Below are 23,038 nucleotides of genomic sequence, written 5' to 3' on the forward strand. Positions count from 1 at the left end.
ATAAAAGTGTGAGTTTTCATGGAAAACATGAAATTGTCTGTGTGACCCCAAACTTTTGAACGGTAGTCTTAAGCACTCCTCAAGGCCCAGGGATGGTTTCTTTAAAACTGCTTGTATACTTGAGTCATCACATGCAGATGATTCCTACTGTTTGTTTTTGTGTGTTTAGAGAAATGGATGAGTAACAACCAGCAGGTTCAAGCAAACACAGGTAATTATTTGCCTGCACCAGTTGACCCAGGATTGTTAGATTCAGGACCCCAGCGAGAGCAATTAAAACATAAAACAGTGTGCTGTTGTTGTTTGGAGCCAGTCGGGCATTCTGTTTCACACCGTTGGATTTTCATCATCACAGTATGTTTCTCTGAGGAAGGAAGCTTGTATATCATGAAAGCTATTTACTTGTTGTTTACCTTGAAGTGATGTTATGTCTAATAATTTTGAAAAATTACCCAAACTATTCCACAAATGCCACAGAGCTGATAATATTTCGTTTGCCTTTGGTTATTAAGAAATGTCTTTGATGATTCTGTTTTTAAACATCTATTTATTTTATGTTATAGCAATGCAGTATTCATTGTACTTAGCCCCGTAGCTGTTGATTTCCACAGAGGGAACTAGAAGAAATATTTTGCTAAATGTATCAGGATCTCGGCACAATAAACTGTAATTTTTGTTTCCATCATCATCTGAGGGCAGCTCATTCGCTCCATTTAATCTATCCTGACATCCAGCACCACTGTTGCCTCCACCTGCTGTACTTAAAACACATGACCACCCTTTTACAGCCCTCTCTGTGAAGAGCCAGGGGTAAAAAGCTGTGAAAATGAAGACGTTTCTTCTAATTTCACACTCTGTGCTTGATCGTTAGGCTCTTATTATGCCCCATTTGCTTCCCTCCACTGGCTGTGATGAAAGCAGGGCAAAGAGGCCATGACAGGACAAAAAGGGGCCCTTCATCAAAACACATTTTGTTTGGGGTCCTTTTTAGTCAGACTCAACCCTTCCCCCCCACATCACTGCCAATACTTTCTCCTGGAGTTTCCCCTGTCTGCATCCCTCATTAGTAGCAACCCCCACCTGTCTCCACATTCATTTTATTAAACTGCAATTGTTCGATGCTCTGTGCTCACTGGAAGCAGGCGGTACGCTCTTGTTTAATTGGCCCGCAGCCTCCCCGCTGCTCCTCAACAAGTGGGAAGGTCAATGGCTGCTCATGACCTGGGATGATGGTGTCTGCCAGCGCTGGGCAAAAGACAGATTTACCCTCAAACCACCCCACCATGAACCTGCAGCATATACAACCATGCCTGCACAACTGCTTTAGTTGTTTTATTGTAAAGGCACTAGATTGAAAACTCTTCATCACTTGGTGATGCAACAATAGAATTCCACTTGCATCAGCATCTAGACTGATCTTCTTTAAGTTTGAGGTTTAAAAAGCTAAATTGCAATTTTTATGTGTCAGTTTCCATTAAAATGCATCCAACATGTTTAAAATTTGAATAGAAATACATATTAGTTCTTTTATATAAATGTACATGTATACATTTTAAGAATACCATAAGTTTTTAAAAATATATTTTGCAGATTTCAGTTTTCTTGTTAAATACATTTGGGAGAAAGGCCCAGTTAAGATTCGAATAAGCAAGTTTGCAAGTTTTCTTGTTATGCAGCATTCTTTTTTTCTGCTTCTCATTATTGGTATTATTTTTGGCTGCATATCAGACTTTTTCTGTTTTGGTTGGCTTTTGTGATTGTTTGGGTCAAGCCAAGCATCACACGAGCTGTGATTAATTAGGACATGGGAATTAGAAGCCAAAGCTGTTTTAATTAGTCAACGTGTTTGATAGAATGTGGGTTTGTAACAAGACGGGTGACTTTCTTCTCCCAACCCGTCAAACTCTGTCAAAATCCTCACTAAGTGGGCACTAATTTGAGAAATTATATCAGCTGTGAAGTGAAGAGTGAAGGGGGGGGAGGCAGAGCGGTAGAAACAGTTGAGAGTGTAGCCGATGCAAAGTTGCTCAGAGGGGGGAAAACAGGATTTTTTTTTCTTGGCTGCGATGCATGAGGTCAAGGTCACGACATGTGTGGTAGTTAGACAGCATGGTGTTTAAAGCTGGTTTGATCCATGGCCAAAAGGCAGAGAAACCACAGAGGTTGCATCTGGACTCCATAGTTGGAGCAAAAATTGATGTCTATTGTGTAAACTTTGAAGTGGAACAGCATACCATGAAAACCTGCAGTAAAATGTGCTCCCTGATTATTCTTTGTATGATGACTTGTGTAATATGATTATGCCAGTTTAGTATGACTTTGATTGTAGAAAATTTCATGTCACGTTTTCTCTGTGCTTCTCTGTAGTGAAAGCAGCTTTCACTACAATGTCAATATCCCATTACAGTGTGTGCTATTAATGTGTCCTATTAAGACACAATAAAAAAGTAGGACACATTATCGCATAAACCAGAGCCTCCCTGCTGTGTTCAGAGGACTTAATGTCAAGTGTCCAGTTTCTCTTATATCACTGCAGTATGTGAATGGTTTGCTCACTGACAGAACAGGAAAGAGAAAGTGAATTTCTCTACTTGTGCAAAAGCATTTTCTTTTGCTTTAATACACTAAAGTGCAAATCATTTTTACTCCACCAAGGAATGCGGTGGAGTTATGTGATGATCGACGTACGTTTGTCTGTCCGTCTGTTAATCCGTCTGTGCGCAACATTACTCAAAAATGGATTGACGGATTTGGATGAAATTTTCAGGGAAGGTCAGAAATGACAAAAGGACCAAGTGATCAGATTTTGGCAGTGATGCGTCTTAAAGTCTGAATCCACAGATTTGTTAAAGATTTCTGTATCATTGTGAGATAGGGGCTGCACAGTGGCGTAGTGGTTAGCACTTTCGCCTTGCAGCGAGAAGATCCCTGGTTCGCGTCCCGGCTTTCCCGGGATCTTTCTGCATGGAGTTTGCATGTTCTCCTTGTGCATGAGTGGGTTTTCTCCGGGTACTCCGGCTTCCTCCCACAGTCCAAAAATATGCTGAGGTTAATTGATTACTCTAAATTGCCCGTAGGTGTGAATGTGAGAGTGATTGTTTGTCTTTGTATGTAGCCCTGTGACAGACTGGTGACCTGTCTAGGGTGTCCCCTGCCTTCGCCCGAGTCAGCTGGGATAGGCTCCAGCCCCCCCCGCGACCCTAGTGAGGATTAAGCGGTGTATAGATAATGGATGGATGGATGGATGGATTGTGAGATAGCGGCACAGTGTCACTGTAATTATGACAACAAGTGAACACTACATCAGCTGCCTGCTGACGATCACATGATTGCGATCCTACTATAAATTGACCGCTGCAGACTTATCAGAACTTATCCATCGGAAATGATACAAGGAACAATTGATTAAATTGTGGGGGTGTTTCCGAGTCCCATCACTTCCCACCACCCGCTACATATTTAAGTAACATTTAGGTCCACATGCACATGCATAACACACGCCTGTGCTCAGCTCAAGGTCAACTTTGCTTAAACATTTCATCCATCGAAAATGATACAATGACTGAGCAACCTTGGTGAAGTACTGAACTCTTGTGCTTTTCTTGTTTCTAAATGACATTTTTTTTGTTCTAAACTTCGAGCAATTTCTGGATGTTTTTAGCTCCTATTTCATTTTTATTCATTGTGGCTCCTGCATCTCTATGGAAACGGCACAACCATGACTACTTATAGAGAGAACACACACAAAATTGTCTTTTGTACAGTATAACTAAGTTTTAATGCCAAAAAAATAAAATGGTTTCAACATGCACAGCATTTTCCCAGGTGCCCACAGGTTTCACTAATACTAGAGACAATGGTGGTTCAACAAGGTATACATATTTGACCACTTACATTTATAAATTTCTTGTCTGATGTCTTGTCAGTGTAAACACAGCCTGCAGTTAAATTAATAAGTCCCTGATTTGTTGTCATGTATCTGTTGGTTGCAGATGGTTGGTCACTAATGACTTATTGGTTGTGTCGAGGTGTAGAGAAATTTTTTCCTTTTTACAGAATCAGGTGCAAACAGTTTATTTGTTGTTTTTTAAATAAGACATTTAGAAAAAAAATATCTTCTTAGAATAATTTTGATCCTGATCATCTCTGATCCTGATTTAAACCTTTCGATATGTGACTGGAAGACAAGCGGGATTAGTCAAGGGCTGTTGGCAAGTTGAAAATCTGGCAACTGCTTGTGTTGTTACCCACTCTTGTTATGATAAATGGTGTAATTATGGTAATTTGTTACTTAAAGATAACATGGTTTTCAGAGCTGCTGACGGGTTTTGGGGTTCAGAAGGTTCATGCTTGATGGCATCTACACTACATTTTGAAAAGATTAATAAAACAAACAAACAAAATAAACTGATTAATGCTGAAAGCCAAAGTAGTCTCTTGGGACTACTTAGTGCTATCATCTTTCTGGTGGCTTTTACTGTCAAAGTAAGCCACAGTACAAAGTGCCTGAGAACAGATGACACTCATTTCACACTCTGTTCTAAAATGTCCTAAACTAGGACTTCAAGAATAACTGAGCTGCTGCTATATTAGACTGAAAAAGATAAGCCAGTACTGAAACTTACTGTGCTGTATTTCAATAGCATAAATCAAAGTTGTGACTAGGAATGTCCATAGTAAATACCCAGTGTGTGGCCTTGTTAACATATATTACCATGAGATATTGGAGGACACACTGGGAGGGCTGGTTCTCATTTGTTCCTTAAGACTCGTGTAATGCATCCTCGTAAAGTGAGTTATTAGAGATATCATGTTTCTTCTCACCGTGTAATCAATTTAATCAAAATATTGCCTCAAGCTGTTTTTTCCCAGTAATCAAAGTTATCAGAAAACGCCCCATGAAAACATTCTTGTAATTGCTGGAAAATAGGTATCAGAACTTCATGACATTTTCTATTAATAGCAAACATGCAGACCATTTACTGCTTTACAGCTGAATTGCACTTAATTGAATTAATCAGGCTAACTATGTGCCATAATTACCAAGTGTTTTTCTTCACCATATTCTGTATTGAAGTCAAACTTATTTTCAAAGCGGACAATTAGGAAAAAAAGTGTTAATTTGCTATTTTTGTGTGTTCTTGATCAACAGTGGGAGGAAGTGAGCGGTTATGATGAAAACATGAACACCATCCGGACGTACCAAGTCTGTAATGTTTTTGACAACAATCAGAACAACTGGGTACGGACAAAATACATACGGCGTCGTGGCGCACAGCGGATCCACGTGGAGATGAAATTTTCTGTGAGGGACTGCAGTAGCATCCCCAACGTCCCAGGCTCCTGTAAAGAGACTTTTAACCTTTATTACTATGAGTCAGATGCTGACACAGCCACCAGAACCTCACCAGCTTGGATGGAGAACCCCTGGATCAAGGTGGACACCATCGCGGCAGATGAGAGCTTCTCCCAGGTGGACCTCGGGGGCAGAGTGATGATGATAAACACAGAGGTTCGAAGCTTTGGCCCTGTGTCGAAAAATGGCTTCTACTTAGCCTTCCAGGACTATGGCGGCTGCATGTCGCTCATCGCTGTTCGCGTCTTCTACCGGAAGTGTCCTCGTAAAATCACCAACGGGGCGTTGTTCCAGGAAACGCTATCGGGAGCAGAGAGCACCTCCCTGGTGGCTGCAAGGGGTGTTTGTATCCCCAATGCAGAGGAGGTGGATGTGCCCATTAAGCTGTACTGCAACGGGGATGGAGAGTGGATGGTGCCCATCGGACGCTGTATGTGCAAGGCTGGAAACGAGGCTGTGGAAAATGGAACAGTTTGTCGAGGTATGTATTACTCTTATTATGTTTTCCTAAGCCTAATGAACCAGTGTGCTCTGCCTTCATAACACAGTAATCCTACCAATAAAGGGTACTATCCTGTCAGGTAGAGCACTTTCCACCTTAAGGTGTTCCAAGGATCTTTTCATTCTCATTCAATTGATGGTACAGTCTAGTTATATATGTTCATATATCCAAAATATGCTGGCAGGTATGAATTCTGCAATATATTATTCAATTAAAGCCATCATCACATTTCTGTAAAAAATATAATCATCCTCTGATCTTGCTATTATTCAACAGAAATACGCTGTGAAATATAGCATTGAAGAAGATAGTTCTCGCCAGGGTTTGATCTGAAAATGCACAGCTGCCTGTGGAAGTCGTGACTGCAGAACACGTTTAGTTCCTCTGAGCTGCCATGAAAGGATGGGAGTTGCTCATCACAGGTGTTTGGTTTTAAATCACAACTGCCTGTCAGGGAACAAAGCAGATATTGTAGCACATGTGCAGATGAAACTCTAGACTGTTACAATAAGAAAATAATCCATTATGTTGACTTAAAGAATTACATTAAATGCTCATCCATCCATTATCTATACACCGCTTAATCCTCATTAGGTTCCCGGGGGGCTGGAGTCTATCCCAGCTGAACAGGTCACCAGTCTATCACAGGGCTACATATACAGACAAACAGTCACACTTGCATTCACACCTATGGACAATTTAGAATCACCAATTAATCTCTGGGAGGAAGCCGACGTACCCTGAGAAAACCCATGCGTGGACAAGGAGAACATGCAAACTCCATGCAGAAAAATTCAGGGAAGGCGAGGCGCGAACCAGGGATCTTCTAGCTGCAAGGCGAAAGCCACACACCAGACCATTGTGCAGCCCTTGCGTTAAGTGTGATTTTATTACTACAATGTTGTGTAGGGCTGTTTTTTCACAACTGATTTCTTTTCATAATTAAACAGATGTAAAACATCTCAGCTTCTCCCCGCAGAGAAACACCTCTCTATGCAACAGAAGTCATGCTTCACAGAAATTCAATAAAATAAGAGCAGCAGTTTTGAATCTGTAAAATTCAGTGCTAATCTTTTTTTTTTTTTTTTTTTTGCTAGAATGCTTCCTCCCATCCAGCAGGACAAAGAGGATATTTTTCAAAATTGCCTGCGTTTTCCTGTCAATTGGAATCCCTCACAGGCAAATTGATTTGGCTTTTCAAAACATCAATGTGCCCAACGTTTACCTGTGCCATGCCCTATCCACACTCTGGCAGGTGGTATTTGGTCAACGTGCTTAGAGATCTTGATCACTTGAAACAGCATGACAGCATGTAGCCTGCAGACTGGAACCGTGCTGATCTGGCCCAGCACAACAAACCACCCACCTGCGTTTTAGATCGGTGTGTTGCTGCCTCTCTTATGTGCGCCTGTAATTACAGCACATCCTCCAGTGTCTGTGTGCTGGGAGGGGAAACGTGATGGGTGCTGCCTCGCAAACACTACCAGGCCTGTTCGATGACTACTGATGAGGACAGGCACCAGCTCTCCTCCTGTAGGAATACAGGCTGATAAGAGGCACATGAAGATAGCTTCTCTGGTGCAACAACTCTGCTACACTGAATCCACATCCCTGCATAATTACACAAATCTGCTTGTTTTCTGACCTACATGTAATTCACTGCATGTGGTGGATTGGAACATCTCAGGGGTGTCCTCAGTCATGGTGTTTTTTGAGCTAAATGGGATTATACAATTAAATGTTGTCCGCTCAGGGAGAACATGTTGATCCACTTCATATCCTCGCAGCTGAGCATGAGATTTTTGAGTGAAAGAGGTTTCATGTTCCACTCCTGATCTCCCCTCTGTTTATTTCTCTTTACTTTCTGTACAATGGCTTTCTTAGTCAAATTCTGCTATAGTGAAAGCTTCTCTGACCACATGCTCTCTTCATCTGCAGTAGAGGAAGTTATAAATTGAGGTACAGCATTGTAGCGATTCTCACAGAAGCGCATATATGCATGCTTCTGTGCATTGACTGTTTTCTATGTCCCCGTGTCCTCCTTGATCATATGATGTAGTGACTGAATATTAAAGCTTCATGAGAAGAATGCATCATGTGCGAGTGCAGCTGTGAAATGCAGCAAAATGCTACGCACGGAGATGGATTTTTATGGCTCTCTACAATAGTTATGAGCCTCAGCACAAACAATTGGGCAGCATGTATTCTACCAAGAAAGAAAAAGAAATTATTACAGTTCGAAATGATACTATTGTGTGGTTTCCCCATTGTTCAGAAGCTCTTTTAATGGAAGGCTGCCACCAGCTCATCTGCTCTCTAGTCATCCTCCTAAACTGAAAGCTGATATCAGCTCTCGAAACTGTGGTCAGCCACCGCCTTTCAGCTGCCAGAGGTTGGATAATGAATTGATCTACGAAAGATGCGCCTTTGCCTGCCGATATTATGGGGTAATGAATTGATTTGTTGGAGGTGCCCTCAGAGGGTTTGTAAGATATCCTCTTTCATGGCTGGATTATGGAGCTGCAGAGACAGCATAAAGCAGGCAAGATGAAAGGCTCCATTTGTAGTGTAATATTAATAATGCAACCAATGTTTTGTTCCAACATCTCTTCAACTAAACGTGTAATTACGCATGTAAAAATTAAACCCTTGGCAGGGATCCCGGCAAATAATTATGCTGTCATGAAATCTGTCAAAATATTGACAGTAGAAGGGGGTGCTTACATCAAATTGCTGAGGCCTTTTTTCCTCTGCAATTGTCTTACAAGTGAGATTAAGTTTCCTCTCTAAGAATTGCTTTGAGTGAAGGAACCATACCAGAGCCTTTCAGTAGAGACGGCCGTGAAAAGAGAGATCTGATTTCCCATCAGAGCCTTGAGGAGATGGTGCACCACAAACACATGAGGTCCTGTTTGCCCTCGCTGTTCGCTCCAGAATGAAACGCATTCTCTTCAGTGGGGCGCAATGAAAGCCATGTTCACGGGTGGAATTGCAGACTCCCTTAACAATGCCCATGTGTGTTTTTTCAATGTAATCTGATCATCTAACCCCATGCTATTGTGAGTTCAAGGGTCTTGGCTGTGGGAGCGTGGCTCGTGTTATTGAGGAGTGAAGATTCAGATGGAGACAATCCATCATAGCGATAACAACTTGATTCAAGCCTTAGTTATGTTTTGACTATATTTAGAGAGAAAAATGAAAGCATCACGAAACAAGCAGTGTAGTTTCCGTGACCTTGTGGCCCAGATTTGTAGGGAGAAGAGTCAACAAGTGCAACTGTTACATATTTTACATTCACTTCCACTCATACGAGCTGGAAATAACACTGTGAAAATAATTTTTTGGTCAAACCAATTAGGTTGCCTGACAAATAAGAATTATTAGTATTATTATTAGTAGTGATTGACATTTTAATACATCACATAAACATAAAATTAGCATTTTGAATAGGGCAATCACCACTGATATTCACATTTTGCATTAACATTCCAACACACGACTTTGCACTTTGAATTCCCTCCAGTTTATTATGCTAAATCCTTAATAGATAACGGATCTGCCTAAAAATACTAGAATCCTCACCTATCCTACACATTCCATCATTTAGATGTACTGTAAAACAGACATTCTACTGAAAAACAGACATTCTACTGAATGTGCACAACAGACTTCACAGTGGAAGTGGCATGAATGAAAGTATTTTTAGGTCACAGTGTGGAGACTTTGAAACAACACAAGGGCCTCTAATGTCAGCCTCCTGGTAAAATCCGCATCAGTAGTAGCAGCAGCTTAGGTGCTTGGTTCCTGCAGTTGCACCAGAGCAATTAGATTAAGGGGAAAGGCTTCAGTAATTCTTCAGCCCCGTGTAGCTGTAGATAAAGACAGTAAGGGGGATCGAGTGTAAAGGTAGGTGTTGGGCAGACGTGATTGGATAGACATGATTGCATGGAAAAGGTGGTAGGGAGGAGGTGAAAGCAGGAAATGAGTCCCCCCTAACCCACTGTCAGAATCCCAATTATTGCAGTCTCTTCGTCTGGAGAGGGTTTAAGGATGGAAATCAGCGTTGCACAGACAAATCCACGCGACTGTCTTTATTTCCCTCGGTGCCTCTGTCTTTAATGGCAGCTCTAATTGACTAACGCACGTGGGGAACAGCCACGCTGATGACTGGATGACTGTCCTCTGTGCTGGAACAAAACACAAAGCAAAACAAAAAAAAAAAAAGAAAAAGAAACACACACACCCCCTCAAGGCTTTTACTGCATTGTGCAATGTGCAAACAAAGATGAAGGAAGGTTTGCATTGGGCTGCAGTAACAGAGAGCGATGGAGAGAGTGTGGGGGAGAATTAAATAAAAAAGATGGACCAAAATGTCAACAATCTGCCTACACAATAGGCATTCATGCATTATTATGTTAAAGTAGAAGCCACGCTTACTCCTGTATATTGATGGCTGCTTCAGCCGCTGTTAGAGCCATTTAGTCAAGCATAAGGAATACAAATTAGTGCCTAAGCAGATGTTCATTACTGCAACATTTGCCTGTTAAATGGCATCTCAGATGACATGACTTAATATCTGCATCTTAACCAACATCCCTCGATTTCCATTCTTGATCTTTTCATTCAGCCCCATAAAGGGCTTGTACTGTGTATTTGATGGTGGCGGCCTCTTTGGTCTGGACACAGTGTAGGATGTTGTAACAGCAGGAGGCGAACAGGCAAGCTCTAAGACATGTCATTCTGTCCACAGAGGCCCCAGGGAACATTCAGGAGCCTTTATTCCCTCTTCCCCACTGTGATGGGATTTCAGTATGGCCAGGTGCTTTTTTTTCTGTCGGCCAGTCTTCTATTACTCTGTCTGTTCTGCACCCTGCACACATCCATATAGAGTGAAAACAAGAAAAAGAGGGTTTGGGAGCCTCTAATGAGAGGAGAGAATGGGTCTAAAAAAGTCAGATTAGACAGACACATACCATACAGCCCTTGCAATATACATTACTGTATCTGAAGTGCACAAATCTGATTACAGCAAGCAGCCACGTGTATACACAAGGACATTGTGTACTCATACACACACTTTATTACCCTCATTTTCACAGCACATTCATCATATGCGGATGTGATAACGTGACCTGCGATCCCTGCCAATCTCCCTGAACTCAAAGATCATGGCCTGTTAAGCCTTTAAACGTTTTCCACATGTTTTTGCACATGCCGGCCTCTGCTCCAGATGCCCCTCCGTCACACTCCTCATTATCCCACACCATCTTTTGAATCTCAAATTCAGACGGTACGACCTCTTATAATCCCAGTGCCTCTTTTCACATTATTGGTCACCTCGGTGGCTGCAGAGGCTTCCTGTAGGTCTGGTTCTTTCTTGTAACACCTATACCTGTCTCACTCCAAGCCCCAAGATACTGCAGACAGACAATTTTCTGGTATTCCTTCTTGAAAGCAAAACGGGGTGACAACTCCGAGACCTTATGGTTTTGTTCATGATAAATTTGCTTTGGACAGACTGTGCTGGAAATGAGAGCAGTGCACTATACAGGTCCTTCCCTGGGCCTCTCTTCTCTCATCAGGGACAAGGCCAGGGCTTTGTCAAAACATCCCCATGTGCTCTCTCTCTCTCTCAGATGTCCTCGACTCATGTCCTGTTAGAGGAATCAAGTCGCTCACTTGGCTAAGGGAGACTGATGGATCAAGCATCTGTGTGGATAAAAGATGAGAAACAGTCGAGCTCAGTGTTAAAGACAGGAATCCCTCTCGAGTATCAGTGACCTTGTTTTCCAACGATGTAAAACTCAGTCAACACTGAGAGAAAATTGTGGTGTCTTGTTTTGTATGCAGCTGACCTACATTAGAGCTATTCTGAAAATGAAAGTGGAGAGAAAGCTTACCCATTCCTGACATTGGTTCCAATTACCACGTGTTATCTGCAGCCATAGTGTCCAAGAGATGAGCACACCTGTTTGCACACAGTTAACTCCATGATTACTGACTAAAAAGCTGAATGAGTTGAGTCTATATCCAGCTTTACACAGTATTGCAGCACAAGATAATGTTGCTGTGTGTCCTAAGAATTAATGTTTCCCTTAATGCAGTGTAGAAATTAGGGTTAGGGTTAGGGTTAGGCTCTGTTAGTTATGTTATTCACCAGCTATTCGTTATGTTGCTGTCCACTTCATTTGAAGTATTTGATAGTTGGTTCCTTTGAGAAGAAGTCTGACAGCAGAATCTTATGTAACTATACAGTGTAACTGCAGTCTCATATGGAAGAGACGCTCCGGAGCTATAATGGCTTCTAAAATAAGTAACATCACCCACCAGCGAAGATCTCTCCCCTGTTAAACTTCAGCTGATTAAAGATTAAATGGCTGCATTGGTGAGGCCAAGTGAGAGGTGGGAAGAGATAGATTAGAATAGAAAAGGCAAAGGGAAGAGGGGTGGGTGAGGGGTACAAACAGGGACATGCTTTCTTTCTCAGCTGCACTGACTCACTGCATCAACACACTACACTACACTAATACCCAGTAGAAAGGTCTAAAAGTAAGAAAGCACAGAGAGACAATATTAATGCCTTAAACTTCCTAAATCCAGTATATTGCAAATCTAATATTTTTACTTCAGTTGAAGAATTACTTGGTTGTCTGCACCTGGAAGATTCCAGGATATGCTCCCTTCAAACCACATTATATAACTGCAAAAAAGTGTGGTTGTTAAGCTATAAATAATGCTGCTTTCCTGGCTCTCGAAAGCATAATGTTTTGTACATATTTTGACCATATTTGGAGAAATAGGCTGAAAACAATGCCACACAGTGCTTAAAATATATATTTCATACTCCACAAAGTGCTGTAAATGAATATTCTCTGTTGCTGTACATCTATTAGATTAGATGCTGGACACTTTGAGGTCCACTTTGCTTTGTAGCATGAGTCAGCATGCATTGTAAATCTCTGTGTTGTCAATATATCTCCCTTGCAATGTCATTAAGATGAATTCCAGCACATTTAATTACTTGGCAATCAAAGTGATTTAGATTCAGAAAATACACCCTGATGTTGTCAGAGGAAAACAAAAAAGACTGAATTAAATTAACTGCTAATTCTGCTTCCTAAAACCAAATAAGAAAAGCCAACAAACAGAAAGTATCCTTGGATTCAAGGCAAACATCTCTGTTAACCTCAGTGAATCCCTATGAGGTGATTGTGTCCATACAGGCTCTGTGAAGCCAATGGGGTCTCTGCAGTGTTTGAGCAAAGTCAACAACCAAATCAAGCAGTTTATGCTGATATTTATTTTACTTTTGGATTTAATTCTGAAATGTTTAGAAATCCGCAGGCTAATGTCAGCTCAAAAGTTGGACTGGTACGGCAAAATTTTCTGTCATCAGTCTCCCCAGGAGAACCCTGAGTGGTATTGAGTTTGAATTTGAACGCATGCTTCTAAAGCCCCCTCAGTATAAAGTTAAGCTCTTCCCTGTTGAGAATGAGTACTACCAGATTGTGCTTTGTTTTCTTTGCCAGGTTACTACTTGTGTGTCCCTGACTTCTGGGGGAATCCAGGTGAATAATAGTGTGTTGAGCAGGCCTTTAGCAGAAAGAAATACTACAGAAAGTGTTGAAGCCTGAGAGATATTGATGAAAGACTAACACCTGCACACAGACTTCAGCATAGATTAAACTATGTTAGAAGGCAACATCTCAGTCAAATGAAAAGATTGAAAAACTGAAAAGATAACAACTTTTTACCAAGACTAAAAGTCTGCAGTCAGGCTAGTGGCACGGTATAGCAGTGTGGTGTCATCATGTTCAAAACATTGCTCCTTACATGTTCATGTTACAGAATTACAATGTTATTCATGTTCACCATCTTAGTGTAGCATATTAGCATGCTGCACACATTTAATAATTAGCCTGAAACTCAAAGTGATGGTGTTTAGTGGTGTTTGGTTCATGAACCAAAATAATGAGCAAACTAATTTTAAGACCTAATGATTCTGCATGATGAGAATCAGCAATGTTATTTTGGTTTATTACTCCATCAAGGAGTGACAGAGTTATGTCACAATCGCCGTACGTTTGTCTGTCTGTCCTGTTAGCAACATTACTCAAAAACGGACAAACAGATTTGGACGAAATTTTCAGGGAAGATCAGAAATGACACAAGGACCAACTGATTAGTATTTGGCAGTGATGCAGCTCATAGTTTGGATTCACAGATTTTTTAAAGATTTCTGTATCATTGCAAGATAGCAGCACGGCATCACTGTAACTATGACTACAGGTCAACACTACAGCCTGCTGACGATCACGATTGTGATCCAACTACAAATTGACTGTTGCAGACATATCGGGACTTATCCATCGGAAATGATACAAGGAACAACTGATTAAATTGTGGGGGTGTTTCTGAGTCCCATCAATTCCCGCCGCCCACTACATATTTAGGTCACGTGATTCGGTATCCATTCATAACGTCCACATGCATAACACATGCCTGTGCTCAGCACAAGGTCATTTTGTTTGTGGGTACATATATTTTAAATGGCCACATTCTGTAGTGCCATGATTTCTGCCACAACTGTTTTCAAGATTTCGACCGTCAGAAATGATACGATTGAGCATCCTTGGCGGAGTACTGCGCTCTCTGAGTGCTTTTCTTGTCTTGAAGATGGTACAAAAGTGTGGTCAAAATTCTTGCTAATCCATTTTAATACTAATTTTAAATATTTGACTTAAAGCCACAGATTATGTCTGGGATCATGAATGTCTACTGAATTCTGTGCCAGTCTATTTAATAGATGCTGAGCTATTTCATTGGATGAGTTTAAACTAACACCTGACGACAACACTAGAAACAAGCCAAGGGATAATGACGATTCATCATAAGGACACCATGAATATCTGTACCACATTTCAGGTATCTCAAGCCCAAAGCAGACCAGTACATTGACAATGCTGCCAGCCTGGGTGAAAATAGTTTATCTTACAAAATCGCTGCTATTACACAATAATGACAGGCAGTGTGTAATCTGACACTGACAGCTTACTCCATGTTCCATATGTTTTTTCAAGATACATTTTGTTTCCCATCACACACGGTGATTGTATTCATATTCTCACTCCCTCCTTTAGCTTTTAAAAAAAAAAATAAAAAATCTGAATACTCAATTAAGACTAATTGTGCAGGATGAGCACACTTGATGCTGGGCAGGCAAACAATCTTGGCCTGGTTTAATTGTTGAAGCCTCTTGGAGGGGGATGGTGTTTCATTGCTGTGGGGGACAGCTCGGCTTTGTAAATGGACTACTTACAGAATTTTCTGGATGTTAAAACTTTTTACTCCCCCTTGGGCACCCGCTAAGCAAATAAATTACTCAATATAATGAGCTGTTCCACTCTCCTGTGGAATTCCCAAGCTTTTGGCTAAAAGGTACAGTGCGACACGGTTTTTCTCATTCTTACAAGTCTTATAAAGAACTGGGTTCATCTAAAGGATACAATTTTTTTTTAAAGCCATGCTTTGGAAGATGAAAGGCGTAGCACAATCCGGCAGGCTAATCCTTATCTAGTCAGCAGGAATATGCGTACCAGTGCATTATAATATGTACCGATGGTTTATGGGTGGAAATAATCTCACCGTGCTCCCTCCGTCTCCTTCCGGTTCTTCCTCTCCACCTCCAGGTCTTTGCGCTGTGATTAGTGCTGTTTTGCCACAGTTTATACTGTAAAGTCTTTAGGGATTCTCTGTTTATATTGAATTTATATGGAGAAGGACGCGAGACTGTAAACAGCATGCTAATGAGTAGGCTGCTCTGTTATGCCTAGTGTGGAAAAATAACATTACTTCCTGTGCGCTTCACAGCATGAGCCTAAGTACAGTGCTGAGATACTATCAATCATGTTTTGTGTTTCCATCATGTTTGAAAATTAGATAGTAATTACTTCTTAATCTCTTTTTATTAAGCTCAACTGTAGTCTTTGAATTCCATGTAATAGTAGACCACACAAATTCTGGACACTTGCAATTTACTGTTGCAGATTGTACCGTGAGGCTGTGCTTACAAGGAAAACTAAAATAAGAGCAGCCGATACACTTGAGGAATCAATTCATGTCTCCATTATTAGTACACTGAAGTACTCAACTCACTAAACTGACCATGGTTCATTTAATCAAATCTTGATACTATGAATCCCTACAAGGAACAACTGATTAAATAGGTTGTGGAAAATCCATCACCTCTACAGTAAATATTGGGTTTTTAGTATTGACATGAAAAAGAGAGAAATATGAGATCCTTTAGGTGAGGATTTGATTTCCTATTTCCTGAAAACATGGTCCCACAGCCCTGCAAAATGTTTACATCAAACTCTGTATGACTCAAAGTGAGAGACAAAGTGGAGGCACTAAAACAGGGGCACAGTCAACAGGCTAAAGAGAAAAATCACGTACCCAACTTCTCTGGTTAGACATTTACCACCCGCCAGTGTTTACTACAAAGCCTGGATTGGCCTCCCAGCGTATTGATGCCTGGGAAATGCTCACTTCGTGCTGAGACCACTGTTCTGGTTTATTGTGGTCATCTCAACGCTGTGTGGTCTCCACAGAGTCCTACTCGCTTTTTAGGTGGCGGGGGGTATGGGGTGAGGGTATCAGTGTATTTTCATGTGCAGGGTGTGTTCATTACACCCCGCCAACCGACTTTGTGTGGCACCGTCTCAACACACACCAGATCCACCGTGGCCTCCCCTCGCAGTATGGGCATCTCTCCCCTGTGAAGTAACAGGCTTAAAGAAATGTCTGGAATACATTAGTCACAGTTATTAATGAGGTTGTTTTCATCCTGCTCTCCCCTTGTCTCAACTATTTTTTTCCACCGTGCAAAGCCATGCTGATGTTGAGGATTTTGGCTTAAACAAAAAGACAGACCTTGTCAGCTCGCAGGGAGACAGAAGTAAAACCAAACAGTGAACTGGTGAGATGGAAAGAAGAGAAAGAGTTTTAGAAGGAAGGATCAAGATACAGTGTAGACCCATATGTCTGTCGTAGCCACAGTAAATAATGGCACAGGAGTGGATCCAGTCCTGCTTACAGCAAGATATGAACTGGCTCATTGTAGGACGGTGTTAAGTCAGACTATGAATTTGGTTTGTCAATGCCAAAGTCCACAGTATATCCAGCAGGAATCTTGCACAGACATATTGCGTGGACTGCTACTTTGGCTAATTTAGATGTAGCAACATAAGTGAGCACAAAAAGATTTGGATACAGCTTTTAGGAGGTAAGAAAAATCTGCTGCGGGATGCACTACTTATAATTTACTATAAAAACAAAAATAAATAAATCAGAAAATATTTAGATCTACAGTCAGACTTTTATTTTTTAACTCATACCGGAAGCATCTGTGCACACAGATACTACCATTATTATAGTCTTTAAAGTGCTAAATGGTCTTGTTACCAATCATGAGATATTTATATTGGATATTATTTATTAGAATAATAATGTGCCATATATTTCTTTATACTGTCTCATTGTCACACCTTGAAGGTTGATGTTATGACATTGACACTGAGCAGAATGTGACATTTTCAAGCATCATGAGGGATATCTCAACACTCCACAGAGAGTAACCCTCGCTAGAGAGGACATTTTGAAGCCATCTGCATCTAAAATGAGCGGGCTCCACTCAAGCACATAACTGATACATTGATGTCTTTCATTCCTTGTAGAGTCTTGATAACTCCTCCTTGCGACCTTCTTACTAAATATAGCAATTCATGTATTGATTTGGGGACGTGGTGCATTCACAGCATGCCTCCACCATAATGACCTATTTCAACAGATTGCTTGTAGTTAAGTAGTTTTTTTTCTTTTCTTTTGGTGTGGCTTTTGAGTGGAATATGCAGAAGGAAGACAGTCATAGCGTCTGAGTGGAGATATCTTGGATCTGTTGTATAGGTCAAGAAGCTATCGTGTGTTCATGATTGCTCTTGGTACATAAACACACCCATCGTATATGTATGAGCCCTATACGAGTGCATACTAAAGCACTGGTTTTATGAAATTTTCGTCACAGCATTGAATGTTTGTGTATGCTCTCAAGGCTGACAGGAGATGTTTTATCTCAACACACTGCAAAGTTGTGAGATTACATGAATCAATTGAGCCTGCGAGCGGCATGATTAAGTACGGATCATTCACAGTATTGTACCTCGCTGCTATTAAAGTGTGGCAATGGGGAAAGGGGCCAATAGAAGCTTGGCAAAAGATGGCTTAAATTCCATCTGCGTGTACACCATGCCAGCAGGCAGGCTGCCCATTACTGAATGACTGACTATGATTCAAATCATGACTTTGACGCGCCTTGTTATCTGTCTGTATAGTGTTGCATTAAGGATGGGCTTTAACAGGATCACTGGTATGTTACTCAGAGCAGTTGAGATCCAGGAATGCTGTCATTGTTCTATCGAAACACCCAGATGACATGCAAAAACACTTAATCTTTTGTCTTTTTGCCCTTCCAAGAAAAACACCTTCCTCTTCAAAGGTGTTGTCAGTTAATCGTAGCATGCAAAATTAAACACCTCGTTAGATTCAGTGTATTCTTCATTTCAATACTACAATCTTTCATTTAAAATTCATTTTTTTTGTGCTGTATTTTCTGTTATGCTCATTTCAGGATTTTGACCTCAATGGAAGTAATTTATCCAGAAGACTCTACAGTGGCATTGTCGTTCAGCTGGGAGATTGTTATCAGCCACATCACAAAACCCCTGAGAACATAAGTCCTTCCTCCTTCTTTACCCATTCACCAACCTTACAGTTCCTGGTACAATTGGGCCTTTATGGGCCCAGCTTGTCTGTCATCTCCCTGGTTCTGTTGATATGGGCCTCGTGCTGAGAGCATGGTCTCCTCATACAGTGCGCTAAGCACTAGCTAATTGAGCTTGTCGAACCAGAACCTGTTAGTGTGCTGATAAGAAGGTATTTCACCTCTTCCGAGGCCCCTGGTGGTGCCCACTGGAACACAGTCCTAATAGAGTTTATATTCTTATTCTGTCAAGAAAAACACAGCAGCCAAAGGGAGGTTTCTTAAAAGTGGCTCTGTCTATAAAAATAAACACGTCAATGACTGATTTTATTATAGACAAATATTGTCTGTTGACAGTCACACAGTGAATCTGACACGTTAATGGTAAGCTAGGACGCAGAAACATTGACATTGAATGTGAGGGAGGGGCCGAAAGATTATCACGCCAGTTAGATTAGACACTTAAAGTATGATACACTTACCAAAGGCTGTTGATGTAGTCTAAAGAAAGAGCCCATAAAATCACCTCCCAGGATTGCAAGTAGGACTTTCCTTCTTTAATCAATTGCTTCTGTCTCTGGTTAAGAGAGTTGGCAGAGGTCCACAAATCGAAGGTCTTGGATGGATGCCCTTCCCATTTCCTCATCAAACTTTCATGAAGCGGAACAAGACACCCTTCCTCTTTTCTCATTGTGCCAGCTGTGCTAAAATACTTTTTGCATATTATTTTCTCCCATTTGTTTTAACTTGTTAGCAGCAGATGATCAGGGTTTCGGAAATCTGAACTAGTAAGACACACATGTTATACAAATTTACTTTAGCTCCGTCTGGCAGTTTGTGGAAAAGCACACCTTTTTCACATGGCATTTCATCTATGTGTGCAGTGAATGGGTACTTTAGCCTGAGTGTAACTGACATGAACCCAACTAACCTCCCTAGGATAATCCTGCTGCCTCCAGGAACCCAAGACTAATCTGCCAGTCATCCTTTTGCAGGCCCTCATTCAAGCTGCCTCAACTTTTCTTACACCTTCACTAAAATTTGGCAACCATTATGACCACAAAACTGCATTTTGATCCTAATGTGTGTGTGTTTTCAGTATAGGCAGGTATATACGTGTATTGAATATCCTTTATTGGATCCTGTCTGCTCTCCAGTGTGTTAAATTTCTCATCCACACAGGGCACAAATAGATAGAGCTGCGATGACTCACGTGATTGTCAGCTTATGAGTAAATACACTAGCTATCCCCCAGAAGGAAGAGGCATCTACTCACCCATTATATTTTTACAGTGACCTTTTCAGCACCTTGGCATTAATGTCAAAGATGATATGTGGTGGCCTGTATGGATATGTCAGATATGCACTGCTGGAATCTAGGGGACAGCTATGCCTTCAGGCTAGTTGTGTATGTATGTGTGTGACATATATGAAGTTTAGTCATACGACTCACAACGTCTTAACTGGGGATGACTGACACACAGGCCTCATCAGAGACTCTCAGGCATGTGTTAGGTGTGAATCAAAGACCCTGTCTTCCAGGATGAGAGCTAGTGCAGAGATAAAGCAGTTTCCTCACAACCTAGCAAATGAACAAGGAGTTTCAGATATACTAGAATCAAAACCATTTTAGTTGTGTGCAGGATTGTGACCGAACAAACAGATATTATCATAACGTTAGAAAGAAATGTTCTGCTGGAAAACCAGGAAAAGTCCCATTTATGTGAATGTTACTTTGAACAAGAAACCAGAAAACCTATTTAAACTAGTTTAATAGGTAAGTGTATTACAAATCCAAAAAATGTGCCAAATTTATGATGGAAAAGGACTTGCACTTGGTAGGAAATACATTTCCATCATGCGAGTTGACACTGTGAGTGAATGTAGAAACATCATCTTATCTCTACACTTAATTTTCAGAAAATATTACTTACTTGCAGACATGGATTTTGTTCAGACATGCTCACCTGCCTGTCTCTTCTGTTTATCAATTCTTTGAAATACAAGTCAAGATAAAAACTGCATGAAACCATTCATTTATGTAAGAAGATATGAGGCAATGCAGTGCAACAGTATGGGATAAACTCATGCCAGTGCTTTGTACAGCTAAATTACGACTTAGAATAAGTTTGCAAAGAGCATCCATGGTGAGAAATCGAACCGGACACAAAACAGTGCTGCTATGTTTACACTGGTGTTATGCTGTATCTGAAAGTGTTAATTTGTGTCAGATTATTGGCTATTAGGTAGGAAAATATACTTCTTCAAACACTAAATAGAGCCGTGTTTACTTGTGGACATGGCACAGTACGTCACTATCCTGAGATTGTAGTCATTTTGCTGCAAACCATCCTAACAAGAGAAGAGTTGGACTAAAGGAAGATATTGGGGAAACTCAGCAACAGTAGAGTTACCAAGTTAACAGCCTATCTCCCCCATGCCCCAGCATCATCCTGATCCCTCTCAGTGTGAGCTGGGTACTTAATTTCACTGAACCCCTGGGTCTGGCCTGAGCAGCCTCCATTGATTAGGACAAATGGAAGGCAGACCAGCCAGCCAAGCCCCTCCTTTATCAGGGTTAAGGATGTAGTCATAGAGGGGGAGAAGATGCAGAGCGGGCAGATGAATAGCTCAGGGATCCCTTGTTTTAGATGAATCAATGACATATTTAAAGGCTAATTAGTCGATCTATTCACTCAGTATAAATTTGCTTGGGTCACCACCTCACTCTGTACCCATGATTGGACCATTTAATGTATTCCACCTCCAAATAGCAGCCATTAAAGCCTTCAAATGAATCTCCTCCCAACAATGCCAGCCTTTTCAGGAGCAGGTGTAGTTGATGCAGGGGAAGAGGTTTTAGATGTGTTTTGTGTGTGTGTTTGTGTGTGTGTGTGTGTGTGTGTGTGTGTGTGTGTGTGTGTGTGTGTGTGTGTGTGTGTGTGTGTGTGTGTGTGTGCGTGCGTGCATGCGAGTGTGTGTGCAAATGTTTGATTTTGTTCCTTCAGGTTGCATCCTTTGAGTCTTAATACCCAAGGAAATCTTGTAGTGGTTTAAGTCTCCCATGGCATGTCATGGCTTGAGTTTTTATGAGCTTATTATCCATTTGACAAGCAAGCCTGATTTGAGTCACATAATCAGATCAGGGTGTTTGCCACTGCATGAGTGGTGCAGTTTTACGTAGTTTTATTCTGAGCACACTGGAAGACTTTAAAAGGTGTCACAGTTGTGGCACAGTTAATACTACTGCTGCTCAATTTTTTATTTATTTATTTATTTATTTATTTTTTACAGAAAACTCAAGAAGCCTGCCAAGAGAAGATATTAAAATGTGTCCTTTTACTCACTGGCTAAGAGAACAATTATTCATACTTACAAAATTCTCAAGTGAAGTGTATTTGTGTGTGTGTGCTTTTTGGATGCATGCATGCGCACAAAATAGGCGCATTACAGCTGTTCTTTTTTTCCTCTTGTAGATCAGATGGATAATAGAATTTGCTCAGGCTCCCTGCTGCCTCATTAAATGCTTGTGGTCAGAAGAATTGATATAATCTTTAATAAATACACTCCAGGGAGGGATGGCAGGAGATATAAAATCCAGTCTCTGAACATGATACTCGCAGTCCGGCTCGGGGTGCTGTCTATCTTTTGGGCTTTGTTTGAACTGTGCATGTGTGTATGTTCTTTGTGTGTTTGTACATGTGCATTGGAGAGTTACACAGGGACAGTGACAGGATTCAGCACCAGCTGCTCCTTGCAATGCCACCCCCTCTCCCATCCGTCCTCCCCTCCTACACCCATCCCCTCCTCTGCTGTGACACCCCTCCTTGTCCCTACTGACTGGACAACATGCAGCCCCTTTATGCCACCTGTCCATCAGCTAGACTGCACCTTAGGGAGCCTCTGTCGCCGAGCTCGGAGCTGCCGCTTGCTGCCTTTGTTTGGATTCTGGTACAGCCACCCACCCCCCTCATTCCCCTCTCTTCTCTCTTTCCCTCCAACTCTGTCTTGCTCTCTTTTGCTCTCTGTGCTGTCCTTTACAAACACAGACACACAAAAAGACACATACAGACTTGTGATTGCCTCTGTCAGCTATTTCCTACATCTACCTCCAGGCACAAAGGACTGCAGCAGCACCACCGCCCAGCTTGCCTCTCACCTGTGCTGGCCGGGATGCCAGCTCCCAGGGCTGTTATGTTGGGCAAAAAATAAATGCTGGCTGTTGAACCAGATAAGGACGATTGGAATCAACATGAGACTGATGATATTTTACAAATTCCAAAACAGCAAGGCAGTTTTAATGGGTTGTTTATTTCACGGACAGGGCAGTGTAATTCATCCCATATTGCTCCTTATCTCT

The 23,038-nt window shown here is 41.3% G+C and overlaps 1 protein-coding gene across 4 annotated transcripts in view; it reads left to right on the forward strand.

Moving 5' to 3' along the window:
- ephb2b (eph receptor B2b) overlaps nucleotides 1-23,038 on the forward strand; it is a 136,395-nt gene that overhangs the window by 57,570 nt on the left and 55,787 nt on the right. For all 4 annotated transcript variants that reach the window (XM_023269817.3, XM_035947937.2, XM_023269818.3 and 1 more), the window contains exon 3: nucleotides 5,153-5,837. In XM_023269817.3, the coding sequence (XP_023125585.1) occupies nucleotides 5,153-5,837 (685 nt within the window). The remainder of the gene's footprint in view (nucleotides 1-5,152; nucleotides 5,838-23,038) is intronic.

The sequence above is a fragment of the Amphiprion ocellaris genome, chromosome 5 (assembly GCF_022539595.1).
Source record: "Amphiprion ocellaris isolate individual 3 ecotype Okinawa chromosome 5, ASM2253959v1, whole genome shotgun sequence".
In the NCBI taxonomy this organism is placed as follows: Eukaryota; Metazoa; Chordata; class Actinopteri; family Pomacentridae; genus Amphiprion; species Amphiprion ocellaris.